The sequence below is a fragment of the Larimichthys crocea genome, chromosome I, assembly GCF_000972845.2.
Source record: "Larimichthys crocea isolate SSNF chromosome I, L_crocea_2.0, whole genome shotgun sequence".
NCBI classification, from domain to species: Eukaryota; Metazoa; Chordata; class Actinopteri; family Sciaenidae; genus Larimichthys; species Larimichthys crocea.
In genome coordinates this window covers 34,268,629-34,282,148 of record NC_040011.1, presented here as the reverse complement: position 1 = coordinate 34,282,148, position 13,520 = coordinate 34,268,629, and the positions used below count along the sequence as shown (strand labels likewise).

The window sequence follows — 13,520 nt, the reverse complement described above, 5'->3', positions numbered from 1 at the left end:
GGATAATGAGCCTAAACACACATTAAAGATTTGCGAAAACTATATTTGAAATCCAGATAAGACCAAGGCATCCTGATGGTCAAGGATTTTCCTCCACAGTCACCTTACTGCAACTCCATTGAACATTTGTGCATTTGTACATACTGTTCATTATTGTTACTGTTTTCTCCTCAGTGACTGATCATTCTTCCCTGACCTGTGACATTGATCTTGACCTCCAGACAGCGGTCCTGGGTAACCGGCACAGTGGACCTCTTGGTGACCACACCACTCTTGACTGTCTTTGGCATGACAGCCGCAGAGGTGCTGGTGGTAGCTGTGCCTGAGTCAGTGCTAGTGTTACTGGGCCAGCGCTGTCGTGGTTCTGCACCACCAAATGTATTCTCCACCGGCACCTGCAGGAAGTCTTGCACAAGCTGGAGCCAGTCGAAGATGAGAAAGACCCTTAGGTTGTTGAGGACCACCGTGAAGCAAGAAGAGTCACGTGTGGATCTGCGGTAGAACACAACTTATGAGACCGACTTTATCAAAAACTATATAAAATTTCTCTTTCTATTCATGTTTAGAAGTGTTCCATGGGCTTGAACATTCTCCTTTGATACCTATAATGTAGTTCCAATTGCAGTGATGCCCGGTTTGTGCCTGTTTTAGAGGGCTGGAGGATGCAGTCAAACACATTGGGCCTTGCTTCGTCAGCTCCACCAGAACTTTTATTGAGCCCAGTGTACCGAGTGTCATGTGCCAGCAGGGAGTGAGACACCAAGTTGACAGATTTGGATCCATTAGAGAAACTCTCAAAGAGCAGCTTGGACTTCATGAAGTCAAACCTTTGCAAGACAAATACAGGCATCATTTTAAATTACATCTTTTTTAACATCAATGGAGATGTTGTTTCCCTATTCTACTGTAACTATAAGAAACCCCATGAAGAAATAGCCTGTACAATTTCTTACAACTTTCTAGTAAAAAAAAAATGATCAGGGAACTGATTTGACACTTTCAACCAGAGAGGGCAGTGACACAGATTTTCAGATTTTAAGTTGAATTAGAGTATCTTGACTCTGAAAAGAAGACTTAACGTTTAATTTGTAGCTGTGAGTTCTTTGGTGCCATTACAGTATGTGCCATGGTGCTGGCATTATGAATTTGTTGTGTAGAGCTTTGAGGTTATTTGGATTATTTCCATGCCATGATTTTGTTTGCAGCAACAGAAATGCCCATGCAGTGCTAGCATGCCGACTTCCATGAAAAGAGTAAACCATAAATTTTTTGTGTTTGTCTACCACAGTGCATCACATGTTTAAAAAAAAAAAAAAGTATAAATCAATTTTTTTTTTTATATATATTTGATTGTAAAAAGATAGAAAAGGCCTACCTTGCTAGTGAGTGACTGTTTTCACTGGGTTTGGGGCTGTGCAAGAACTCCAGACTGACATCCATCATGTCCACCAGGAATGACAAGTTGGTATAGACATCTCCACTTAACACCGTCTGAAGAGAGACACATCAGTTCATAAACTTGGGTATAGAGAGGAGTATTTGGAAATGAGAAAAAGTGACAATTGCATCCTAGAATCATTAAAAGAGACAGAGAAGGGGTCACGTGGGACCGCATAGAAGATGGCAGCACAGTAGGAGAGCTCCTCATGACCATCAGCTAATTATGTAAATTTGGAGACATACACTTCGTTTTCAGTCTGAAAATGAGTGTCCCATGTTAAAACATAAGAATTAATACCAGTTTCTGACCAAGCAACAGCAAAGCTAAGTTTTTCAAAGGTGCAGCAACGAGAAGTTAGCTAACCTCAAAGAACAGCTCAACATCTGAATACACCTCGCCGACGTTGACATGTGACAACGACCCTAAACCTGGTGGAGTATTTGACGATAAAATAATGTTTGAGGAAATACGGAAAATGAGTGCCACTCTACAGGTGGTGGTAACGGATGTTGTCTCAATTAAGGAGATTTTTCAAACCCAGTGCTGTCTTATTCTAAAACAGTCTGGAGAGAAATTCATAAGATGTATGGTATATCACACTTGAGGCAACCTTACGCCTCTTTATGGCACAACCCAGCCATACATATTGGGATGAAATCTGTTTATTGGAATCACTGGCTACGCAAAATTAGTGTCCTGTGTGTGGATGGAGTGTTCATATCGTTTGCTGATATTATACAAAACTATAATCTGGAATATAAAGGTAACTTTTAGAAATATTTACAAATAAGAGCCTGTATCACAAAGGGTAAATTCAATCACAACAAGATTACATTGATAGAAGTTTTGGACCTACCCAGTAAAACACATAGAGCAGCCATATTTTACAAGACATTTAATGGTTTACAAGAAGATATGTGTAAAAATGTAAGGACCATCTAAGGACCAAACAGAAATGCCAAACATATCTAAATGTGAACGAGGGGCTTTAAAAGTCGGGATGGTCACAGCTGCTCCAACGATTATCAGAGTATCAGTTGCCCCAGATGTTAAAAAATGGTTGGAAATTATGTCAGTAGTTGCATGATAGGAATGCATGTTAGAATTAACAACAAAGAGGAATGTATTTTTTGTAGGTAGGGCACATGGGAAACCTTGTAGATATGGTGTTGAATGTTTATTTTGGTTGTTTAAAAAAAAAGTGTTGCTTTTCCGTAGGCCTTTGTATTTATGGTTGTATGTTGATCTATTGTCTGTTGATACTGGTGTCTATGGATAAATATTAGGTTCTAGAGCTCTTTTCTTCTCTCCCTCTCCACACATTCCTGTCCCAATAATATGTTACTAGCTTAACTTCTTTCCTCCCATCAGGGATTGTGGAGTGTGGACTATGTTAAATGGTTAACAAACTGTACTTGTACAGTTATACCATTTTGTCTTCTGACCACTCAAGGAACTTTTACACTACATATCCCATTCATACATACATTCATATAACTGATGGTTCTGGCTACCATACAAGTTGCCAACTGCTCATCAAAAGGGAGCTAATCATTCACAGCCATGGAGCAATTTGGAGTTCAGTTTCTTGCCCAAGTTGGGAAGTTGAATGTAGTTGCCTGCTTTCTCACATAGGTGCTGGGGTCCTGCAGGTTGTAGGGTCGCAGGAAATCTTCAACAGGCTCTCCTAGGTTGTTCTCCAGCAGCCCTCTGAGAAGCTGGTAGTGCTCCAGGTCCAAGGAGCAGTGTACTGACGACAGGCTGCCATGGATGGACATGTCAGGTACTGCATGGCTCAGCTCCCTGAATACAACATTAATGTACACAGTATTTGTTTGGATAATGAGTATGGACCCATCCTGATGCATTCTACTATACCTACTGTTTTTTGGTTATGGCTAAAAATAAACCAGGCTGAGTCCTTTTTTAGGCTTAACCAGGCTCAGTGCCCCTTTACTGCTCTAAAAGAATGTCTGGCCTATGTATTAAAGATCTGTGCCAAGTAGAAGAACACTGAGTGCAATTGAATTAAAAAAAGAAGTAGCAGGACCTGGTAGAGACCTTGTAGACCACACCAGAGCCAAATAATGCCAGTAAACATAGGTCTTGAAAGCGACTGATGACAGGAAAGAGTCCAGACTCCAGACTTTTGCCACCACTAAAACAAAAAAGAGGACTTACTTGTCCAGGTTGCGTTCCACTTTAAGTTTAAGGCGGCAGCAGTCTTTAAGCAGATTGTCTCCTGTGCGACGAACAGAGTATGAAGGAAAGATGAGGTCTGTAGATTCTGAAGTTTTACCACCACTGTCCCAGGGCTGACAGGGCAGACGCTCTGCTGCAAAAATATCCATCTCTTGCAGGTCCAGGGCAATGCAGTCCAACAGGCACACATGGTCCTCTAAAGGGGAAAAACACATTAGGCCATGCTGATTATTACTTCATTCAGCAATATACAGTGGAGAGAGAAAAGAACAGTATTAGTGATAAGAGGGACAACAAGCCAAAACAAAAGTTCTGGCTTTTTCTGGAACCCAGAAGAATATCAGTCTAGACAGGGGTATTCAACTAAAATTTAAAGAGGTCCAGTTAGAGAAAATGACATGAAGCAAAGGTCCGGAAGATCATAATGTCTAACTTAGTGTGATATACACTCACCGGCCACTTTATTAGGCACACCTGTCCAACTGCTCGTTAATGCAAATTTCTAATCAGCCAATCACATGGCAGCAACTCAATGCATTTAGGCATGTAGACATGGTCAAGACGATCTGCTGCCGTTCAAACCGAGCATCAGAATGGGGAAGAAAGGTGATTTAAGTGACTTTGAACGTGGCATGGTTGTTGGTGCCAGACGGGCTGGTCTAAGTATTTCAGAAACCGCTGATCTACTGGGATTTTCACGCACAACCATCTCTACGGCGGTTTACAGAGACTGGTCCGAAAAAGAGAAAATATCTAGTGAGCGGCAGTTCTGTGGGCAAAAATGCCTTGTTGATGCCAGAGGTCAGAGGAGAATGGCCAGACTGGTTCGAGCTGATAGAAAGGCAACAGTAACTCAAATAACCACTCGTTACAATTGAGGTATGCAGAAGAGCCTCTCCGAACGCACAACACGTCACACCTTAAGGCAGATGGGCTACAGCAGCAGAAGACCACACCGGGTGCCACTCCTGTCAGCTAGGAACAGGAAACTGAGGCTACAATTCGCACAAGCTCACCAAAATTGGACAATAGAAGATTGGAAAAACGTTGCCTGGTCTGATGAATCTCGATTTCTGCTGCAACATTCGGATGGTAGGGTCAGAATTTGGTGTCGACAACATGAAAGCATGCCTGCCTTTGTATCAACAGTTCAGGCTGCTGGTGGTGGTGTAATGGTGTGGGGGATATTTTCTTGGCACACTTTGGGCCCCTTAGTACCAATTAAGCATCGTTGCAACGCCACAGCCTACCTGAGTATTGTTGCTGACCATGTCCATCCCTTTATGACCACAGTGTACCCATCTTCTGATGGCTACTTCCAGCAGGATAACGCGGCATGTCATAAAGCTCGAATCATCTCAGACTGGTTTCTTGAACATGACAATGAGTTCACTGTACTCACATGGCCTCCACAGTCACCAGGGGGACTGTTGGGATGTGGTGGAACGGGAGATTCGCATCATGGATGTGCAGCCGATAAATCTGCAGAAACTGCATGATGCTATCATGTCAATATGTACCAAACTCTCTGAGGAATGTTTCCAGTACCTTGTTGAATCTATGCCACGAAGGTTTAAGGCAGTTCTGAAGACAAAAGTGGGTCCAACCCGGTACTAGCAAGGTGTACCTAATAAAGTGGCAGGTGCATCTAATGAATACCTGCCTTGTAAATCAAATTATTTCAGTACAATTCAAAACTTTCTGACAATATTTATTGTCATGTAACACAGAACTGAACTTAGTAAATAAAAAACATAAAAAAAATAAAATGTGCACATTAAAATAAAGTGCATGACTTAAAAAAAAAATTAATTTAAGCTTGAATTTCTTAAAATGTGCATACTCTGTTACTCTTAATTGAACCAATTCAGATAAGAAATCTCAACATATTTTAACCATTGAACTATTTAACTTAACAATCTTCCCTGCTTATATTCAACTCTCCCACTTTTTTGCTCAGTGAGAGAATTGAGCTCTAGCTTGTCCTGCCAGGATTTTAAACCTGGGCTTAAATGGAGTCAGGGCCATTCTCATACACATGTGGAGGTGCTCATTGGTGAGCCTGGAACGATATTTTGTTTTGATTATGTTCATTGTGGAGAATGCTGCCTCACAGTTGTGTGTGGAGCCGAACATGGTCAGAAGGTATAGGGCTACTTTCCTCAGACCTGGGAAAGCTGTCTCAGGGACCATTTGGAGCCAGAAAGTAGAAAGGTCAGTTCAGTACAAACTGCTCTTTCAGGGCTACATCTGCTTGGAGATCAACCAATTGCATTTGGAGAAGCCCAACATTTAAAATGTAGTGCAACTTCCTTTGAGAACCCTCAACATGGTGAGCTGCTGTCCATATCTGAAGCTGTCGAAACGGTTACTGTAGTTTACAATCAGCTTATCAACAAAGTCAACAAAAGAAGACACATTCCACTGTCCCTGAACCTGTTCCTGCACTGCTGGGAAGTGTGCACAGTCTCCCTGCAGGTCTTCTTTGAACACCTCAAGTTTCTTCTGAAAGGAGCGGGCAGCTGTCATCAGTTCATAAACTTAATTGTCCTTGCCCTGGAGCCTCAAATTCAGCTCATTCAGATGTGAGGTGATATCAACCAAAAAGGCCACATTGTCCACTTTTTTCTCATTTTCTAAAAAGAGAGAAAACTGTGTTGCCTTCTGACTTCTTATCTCTGCCAAAAAAGATGCTACTGCCCTCCTAATAGACCAAAACCGCTCCAGAACCCTGCCTTTGCTGAGCAACCTCACATTGTTGGGTAACAAAATATCATTAGCATTTGCATCAACTTCTCTGAGAAATTCCCTAAGCATGCAATGCTGGTAGGAAGAGGATGCTCTTAGAAAATTGATCATTTTCATTATTGTATCCATCAACTCAGCATGCTCATCTGACAGGGGGGCACAGCGGACCGATTGATGAATGATGCAGTGGTAACTTATGAGCTCAGGATCCTCCTTTTTCAGTCTTGCTACAGCTCCTTTTTCTCTCCCTATCATAGCAGGGGCTCCATCTGTTGTTATTGAAACCACCTTTCTTGGCTCTATTCCTCTTTTTTTAACATCTCCTTAATGGCCAGGTAGATGTTTACTCCTTTTGTACTGGTCTTAAGGGGAGTGACACCAAACAGGTCTTCACAGAATGCTTTCATCTCTGTGTTGAAAAACCTGACATACACTAAGAGCTGAGCATGGTCTCACAGGTCAGTGGACTCATCCACAGCAAGGCCTACACACGGTGTCTTCTGCATGGCTTCATCTAGCTGGCTTAGCACATCCTCAGTCATCATCTCACTTTTTTTGTGGCAGATGATGCTGACATGGGTATTTCCTTTATTTTGTCACAAAGCTCTTTTTTTTCCCCTCAAGTAGTGTTTCTGCTACTGCACTCATGCATTCTTTGACAACCCCTCCATCAGTAAATGGCTTTTTGTGTTGACCCAAAATCCAAGCAACTCTGAGGGAGCATTCATAAGCACGTTGTTGGGCAGTGAATGTGTAGCTCAGGATCCTGGTGGACTGGTCATATTGGGCCCTGAGACTACTTATTTTCTGTGATCTCACTTGAGATTTGAGTGGGTATGTTTGTTCAAATAGTTTATGTTTTGTCTCATAATGGCGTTTCACATTGGCACTTTTAATAAGTGCCACAGTTTCTGCGCATATGTGACACACTGGTTTAGTGCTCCCTGTGGGAAGTATGAACAGAAAGAAGTCTGTCCATTCTGGATTAAATGCCCTATTTTCGCTGTCCACTTTTCTTTTTTTTGAGAGCGCCATTTTTCCCTTATTTTTCTCTTCCTTTCTCTGTCTCACTCCTCCGTGTCTCTCCCTTTCTCTGTCTCACTCCTCCATGCCTCTCCCTGTCTCTGTCTCGCTCCTCTGTGTCTCTCTCTTTCTCTGTCTCACTCCTCCGCGTCTCTCCCTTTCTCTGTCTCGCTCCTCCGTGTCACTCCTCCGCGTCTCTCCCTTTCTTAGTCTCACTCGTCCACATCTCTTCCTTTCTCTGTCTCGCTCCTCCGTGTCTCTCCCTTTCTCTGTCTCGCTCCTCCGTGTCTCTCCCTTTCTCTGTCTCACTCCTCCATGTCTCTCCCTTTCTCTGTCTCGCTCCTCTGTGTCTCTCTCTTTCTCTGTCTCACTCCTCCGCGTCTCTCCCTTTCTCTGTCTCGCTCCTCCGTGTCACTCCTCCGTGTCTCTCCCTTTCTCTGTCTCACTCTGTCCGTGTCTCTCCCATGGTTTATGTTTCTTTTTCTTTCTACCATCTTTTCGTATCTCGCCGATAACTCTCATCTGACTGCACTGCAACTTCTCAATGTTTACCACCTAGAATGCAAAGATTTGACTGGCTGAGTGGTATCACGGGGGACGGCTTAATTCGTATGTGATTGGCCTGTGCGTTTTCCCATCCACAAAATGACTACTGTAAAGACAATAAAAGCTGCGCCGGTTAAAATAGAAGCGCTCCGTCCGATTTTAAATCGTAACCCTCTGTCAGATCCGTATGAGACAGCTTCTGGGTCCGGATCGCGGCCCGCCTGTTAGTGACTGTTAGTGTTTTGTCTGTGTTCATTTCACAAGTGAGGTCAGTGCTGAGGAACATTTAACTTCAATATAATGAGATCAAAGTTAACTAAAATGTTAAAGTTATAGTAAGCCTCTTGTCTTTAGCAAGGTCAACATTTCCAGGTATGCTTTATTTACATACAGTACTTGTGAGTACAATGTATGTTTATCTAATAGCTATCTCTAATCTAACTATGAAGTAATGCTAACCGAAGCTGTGAAGACCATCCTCCTCAGGGGTGCTTCCTGTGTCTGGGGCCTGTGGCCTGCCAAAGGTGAATCCAGCGCAGGAGGCTCTAGGCTTCTCCTGCCCACTATTTCTCCCTGCTGCACTCCGTACACGCTCCTTTTTAAAAAGAACACAAAGAGAAGAGACATAGAATTAGCAAAAGATCATATACATTCAGGCAGATAGTTACATATTAAAGTGTAAATGCATGTATCAAACCCGGGTTGCTGCACTAAGGACTTTATACATGGAGCAAAGAGGGTAGAGCATGCTTCTACCAGATGAGCTACCACCACATCCTGAGATGGCTTTAATCAATACTACTTTCCATGCATTGCTGTTCTATTGGAAAGGCAGTACTAAGCTCTCTTCGCTTTTTTTCAGCCTTTTTCAGCCTCTTAACAGTGCAGAGGACAGTGCTAAATCTTAATGGAGGGGTAAGGCTGGGGATATGTAGATGTGCCAATAGCAGTGTAAGAGAACAGGCATTTTTGTTCTTACTATTTAATACAAGCGATAGCTCACTTTATTCCACTTCAAACAATAACTCACTGACACTGTGCCATTCTCCCCAAAACTATAAAAAATAATTCAACATAGCAATAATTCAACTGAAACAATAGGGTACACTGGATAAACATATTCTCAATGGCAGCAGAGTAAACTTCAAAAGTACACTGGTATTCCAAGATCAAACTGTAACAAAACAATACACCGACATTTTTCACTAAGTTCTCTGATCAGTGTACAGTGGAGAAAATTTGTCTACCACATTTTCTTCCATAAACATAGAAATGGGTTAAAAACTGAAGGAAAAAAAAATCAAAAAGTGTCTCAATAAGACACAAGCCACCAGAACAGCTTGGGTGCTCTTTGGCATTGATTCTACAAGTCTCTGAACTTTACTGGGGGGGTGAGCACCATTCTCCTAAAAGATAATCCCACACTGAGGGTTTTGATGATGGTGGTAGAGAGTGCAGTCTGTCTAACATGTAAGTCTAAAATATCCCCATATGTGTAATGACGATTCACATAATTGTCATACTCCTCAAACCATTCAGTGATCCCTTGGTGCCCTGGATGGCATCTGCATTAATTATACTTCTCTATTCTATCCTATTTATCCAGATTTTTTCTTTAATTTGTTACCCGACTGCATTTGTCAATGCAGCTATACATAAAATTTAGATTAAATCAATAAAGAGTGGAAGTACATGTACTAACCCAACTGATTCTAATTTACACAAGTAGGAGAAATAATCAATCTCTAATCAGCTGCTTTTTATTAAAGATACTATATTTTTTATACTATATCTGTGTCATACCACTTTATTGCACATAATGATATTTTTTTTGGAATGTTGTGATTTACAATGTCAGGTCTACATTTCATGTGAATACCTGGATTGGAAATATATTTAATGGAAAAAAATATTGAACAGACAGACAGGTAGGTGATGTTGGCCATGTATGAATGGGATGAGGGGTCAAATTTATTTCTACTCAAAAGGGCACTGTTCTAGTCATATAACATAAACATGATCAAGGAGCTTGAAAAGTGGGTGTATTCCATACATGCAAAACATTTTTTTGCAGAAAGCTGCAGACACTGCAAACAGGGCTGGACAATATTCCATGACAACTAAAGCAATGTAAAACCAAATAATTTCAAACAGCATTATGGACTATGTCAAAGAAATCAATGACATTATTTTACCTGTCTGTAGTGCATCATTGGTATAGTTTCAGGTACTGTGATATTGTAACAACCCTTTTCCACACCAGAAAGCAAAAGCATGCCATTGTACCTTGTAATGGGATGGATCCTTGTATGAATTTGCGTGCAGTATAAAATTCTTCACAAAAAAACACAAGATGCACATGAAAGAACAACACAACATTTATGTTCTCCTTGCAAAAAACACACTTGTCTACCAAACCAATGTTATTTAACTTTCTATCTTGAAATGCAAAGCAGTCTGTAAAGTCTGTTATATATCAATAAGATCGATAGATTTAATGATCCCACAGCTTGTATATACATGGTGGATAATGCCCCTAGTGGTTTTGTGGAAAGTACTTAGTGGCCTACCCTGACCCACAGAGTTAGGCCACATCACCTTCTGACACACAGAACAGTATGCCTCATGGCTATCCTTAAATACAGGCACCAGCCATAGCTCAAGTTCAAGTTTTCTGATAAAAGGATGGAGTACAAGGATTGCCCTTGAAGGAGTGTGACCATTCGTGAACATTATCAAGCAGCAGTCAATCAATGGCGTTAGTAAGTGACGTTTGGCCTTTACAGATGCCAAATCTACAAAGATTCCATAGATAAATAAGCTAAACAGATTCCAATTAAAGCTGCAAGCAGCAATGGTCGGGCCCTCGCATATGCGCGCACGTCGAAATGGCCGCACCGTTTCCCCAAAATTCATCATTTTGATAACTGTTACTCAGGAAGTCTATGTGAACACACCTACCAAGTTTGAAGTGAATTGGATACAATCCCTAGGAGGAGTTCGTTCAAACATGACCCCTTGTCAACCAGGCCGAAACACAGAAAATGGCAATTTTCATTCTTAAATATCTTGGTTCTTGTTCATCGTAGCCCATTGCTCCAAGAGAGTTTTTTGTAGGTCCTGACATGTTCTACAATTCGGCTGAGTTTCGTGACTCTGTGGCCAAAACTGTGGCGGGGCTGTTCCACTGAAAAATTCAAGGGGGCGCTATAGAGCGCTTTTGCTCCGCCTCCTAATTATTATGCAGCCGAATTGTGCATAATACTGCTGTTAACAATCATCACAAGTTTCAGACAGCTCTGACAAAGTATATGATAGCCGCACACTTTTGCCCGAAAATCAGCCCAAAAGTCAATGGAGTCTTGTTTTTTTGTGAAAAAATCGGCAGCGTCGACTTTGACGCACCGTCACGGCCACGCCCTCTGATAAAAAGTTGTGATTTTGATAACTTTTCATTGTCGAGGCCTTGAGAACACACACACGGCAAGTTTCAAGCACATCGGATGAAATCCCTAGGAGGAGTTCGTTCAAATGCGACCCCTGGAAATGAGGCAAAAACGGGAAAAGGCCAAATCTGAGCAAAATTGGACGCCGTACGCTTCACTGTCACCCGGGGCACCAAGAGACTTTTTTGTGCGTCTGGGCATGTTACATACTCCCACCGAGATTCGTGCACGTCGGCGAAACCGTGGCGAGGGGCACCGGCAAAAACGCGCACCTAGGTGGCGCTGTGGAGGCGTATGCGCGCGTGCATGTGTGAGACCTCCAAAATACGTAATTTTACGCCTGACATTGGGGGGGTAGGCAAATTTTCGTGAGTTTTGGGGGGGATATGGGCTGTGGAAAATGCGATTTACTCTTCAACGTCGTTCAGCGTTCGAAATACAATAGGGCCTCGCTGTGCTCGGGCCCTAACTAGGCAACTATCCAATGGTTAAATTCTACTTTGAATACTTTGTAAGACCCCACATAAACCCTGTCTGATTTGTAAGATAGACAATAAGCACACTAACTTATGTAACCACATAGTAAATTGTGAGAGTGCTTCTTTACACACACAAACATTATATATTTAAACTAATGAATGAACACAAAGACAAATAGAGACTTTAACAAGGTTTTGTTATGGAACCATGCATTCTTCAGTAAACAGATCAACAGAGAACAAATCAAGCAATGCTGTATTCATTGAGCATTTCAGATCAGATGAGAAGCTCAGTTACAATATTATTGTTAAAACAATAAGATGATGAGAAATCATAAGGTAATCCTAAATGTTTAAAACTTGGACAATGAAATTAAATGCATAAATGAATGCAGTGAAATTTGACAAAAAAACAGGAAGAGAAAGGACGGTCAGGAGGTACCACATGGGTAGAAAACAGGCATCGTTACTCACCAGAGAAGGGAAAAAGGCATGTGCCATGGTGAGTTTCTCTACCTTGTCTCTGAGGGAAAAGGTCCCATGAGCCCCAGCTGGCAGGAAGCAGTTCTGCACCTTCAGCTGGCCGAGGTTGGCCACAATAACCCTTGGTGACCGTGAACTCTCTGGGATGAGAATAACCGGAGCCCCGGCATCAATATCCAGCAGAACTCTGGATGCCCGCTGAGGGTGATCCCGCACCTGCACAGAGACCGGAGAAAGAGGGCAGAGTGAGGAAGGGCAGAATTTGGTGGAAGTGAGGAAAGGAACAAGATATAGTTTCATGCAAGAGAAAAGGAAAATTCAATTAAGAAATAAGTTGAGCAGGAAGCATTTTAGGAATATTATTCTAATATTAAAAACAAGATAACATACAGCATCTAAGACCTGTACGCATGTTATGTCAATCAAACACTCATACTGCAATTTGTAGAAATCATATTGCATTTAAATTTACATTTAGCTGAAGCTTTTATCCATAGCCACTTACAGGGAGCAATTTGGGGTTCAGTATCTTGCCCAAGGACACTTCGACATGCAGACTGGAGGAGCAGAGATCGTACCACGAATCATCTGATTAGTGGACGACCCGTTCTACCTCCTGAGCCACAGCCGCCCATATTGGGGCAAAGTGGAGTTATCATTCTTGCAGTTTGTGCCGCTGTGATGGTAAAGAGCCCTAGCAGGCAGTACTCACAGCCTGGCCCTCCATTGCAGCCCTCTGCCTCCCGAGGACATCCTGTAGCTGGGAGAAATGTTGTATGAAGGCCACCACCTCGGACTGGAAGCGCTGGGTATGAACATAAAGGACTGAGGCCATCTGTAAGGACACCTTGATGTCACATTCCCTCTCCAGGTAAGGATCCAGCTGGCCATATCTGAATGCACCAGAATGAAACAGTGACTAAAAAGATATTCTTCAGTATCATGCAGAGAACTGTCTGTTTTTTTGTGATATATACTTATGGATGTTGAAAATAAGGGCCTCCCCTCCTCGTGTGGTGAATCGCTCCCTGTAGAGCTTGCCATGTGGGGTAAGGTCACTCAAGGACAAACTTCCTAAACTGCCTTGTAATGCCAAGTTGCCATCTGAAATATTAGATATAATGTGTTTACATTAAATATTTATACTGGCCT

The 13,520-nt window shown here is 42.2% G+C and overlaps 1 protein-coding gene across 4 annotated transcripts in view; it reads right to left on the bottom strand.

Annotated features, from left to right (window-relative positions):
* vps13d (vacuolar protein sorting 13 homolog D) overlaps positions 1-13,520 on the bottom strand; it is a 143,620-nt gene that overhangs the window by 103,677 nt on the left and 26,423 nt on the right. For 3 of the 4 annotated variants that reach the window (XM_027279634.1, XM_027279623.1, XM_027279638.1), the window contains exons 23-31: positions 13,346-13,472; positions 13,081-13,261; positions 12,360-12,584; positions 8,420-8,555; positions 3,623-3,839; positions 3,073-3,244; positions 1,376-1,491; positions 603-827; positions 197-492 (exon numbers count right to left, since the gene is read on the bottom strand). In XM_027279634.1, coding sequence (XP_027135435.1) covers positions 197-492; positions 603-827; positions 1,376-1,491; positions 3,073-3,244; positions 3,623-3,839; positions 8,420-8,555; positions 12,360-12,584; positions 13,081-13,261; positions 13,346-13,472 — 1,695 coding nt within the window. The remainder of the gene's footprint in view (positions 1-196; positions 493-602; positions 828-1,375; positions 1,492-3,072; positions 3,245-3,622; positions 3,840-8,419; positions 8,556-12,359; positions 12,585-13,080; positions 13,262-13,345; positions 13,473-13,520) is intronic. The other variant, XM_027279626.1, reaches the window with a different exon arrangement.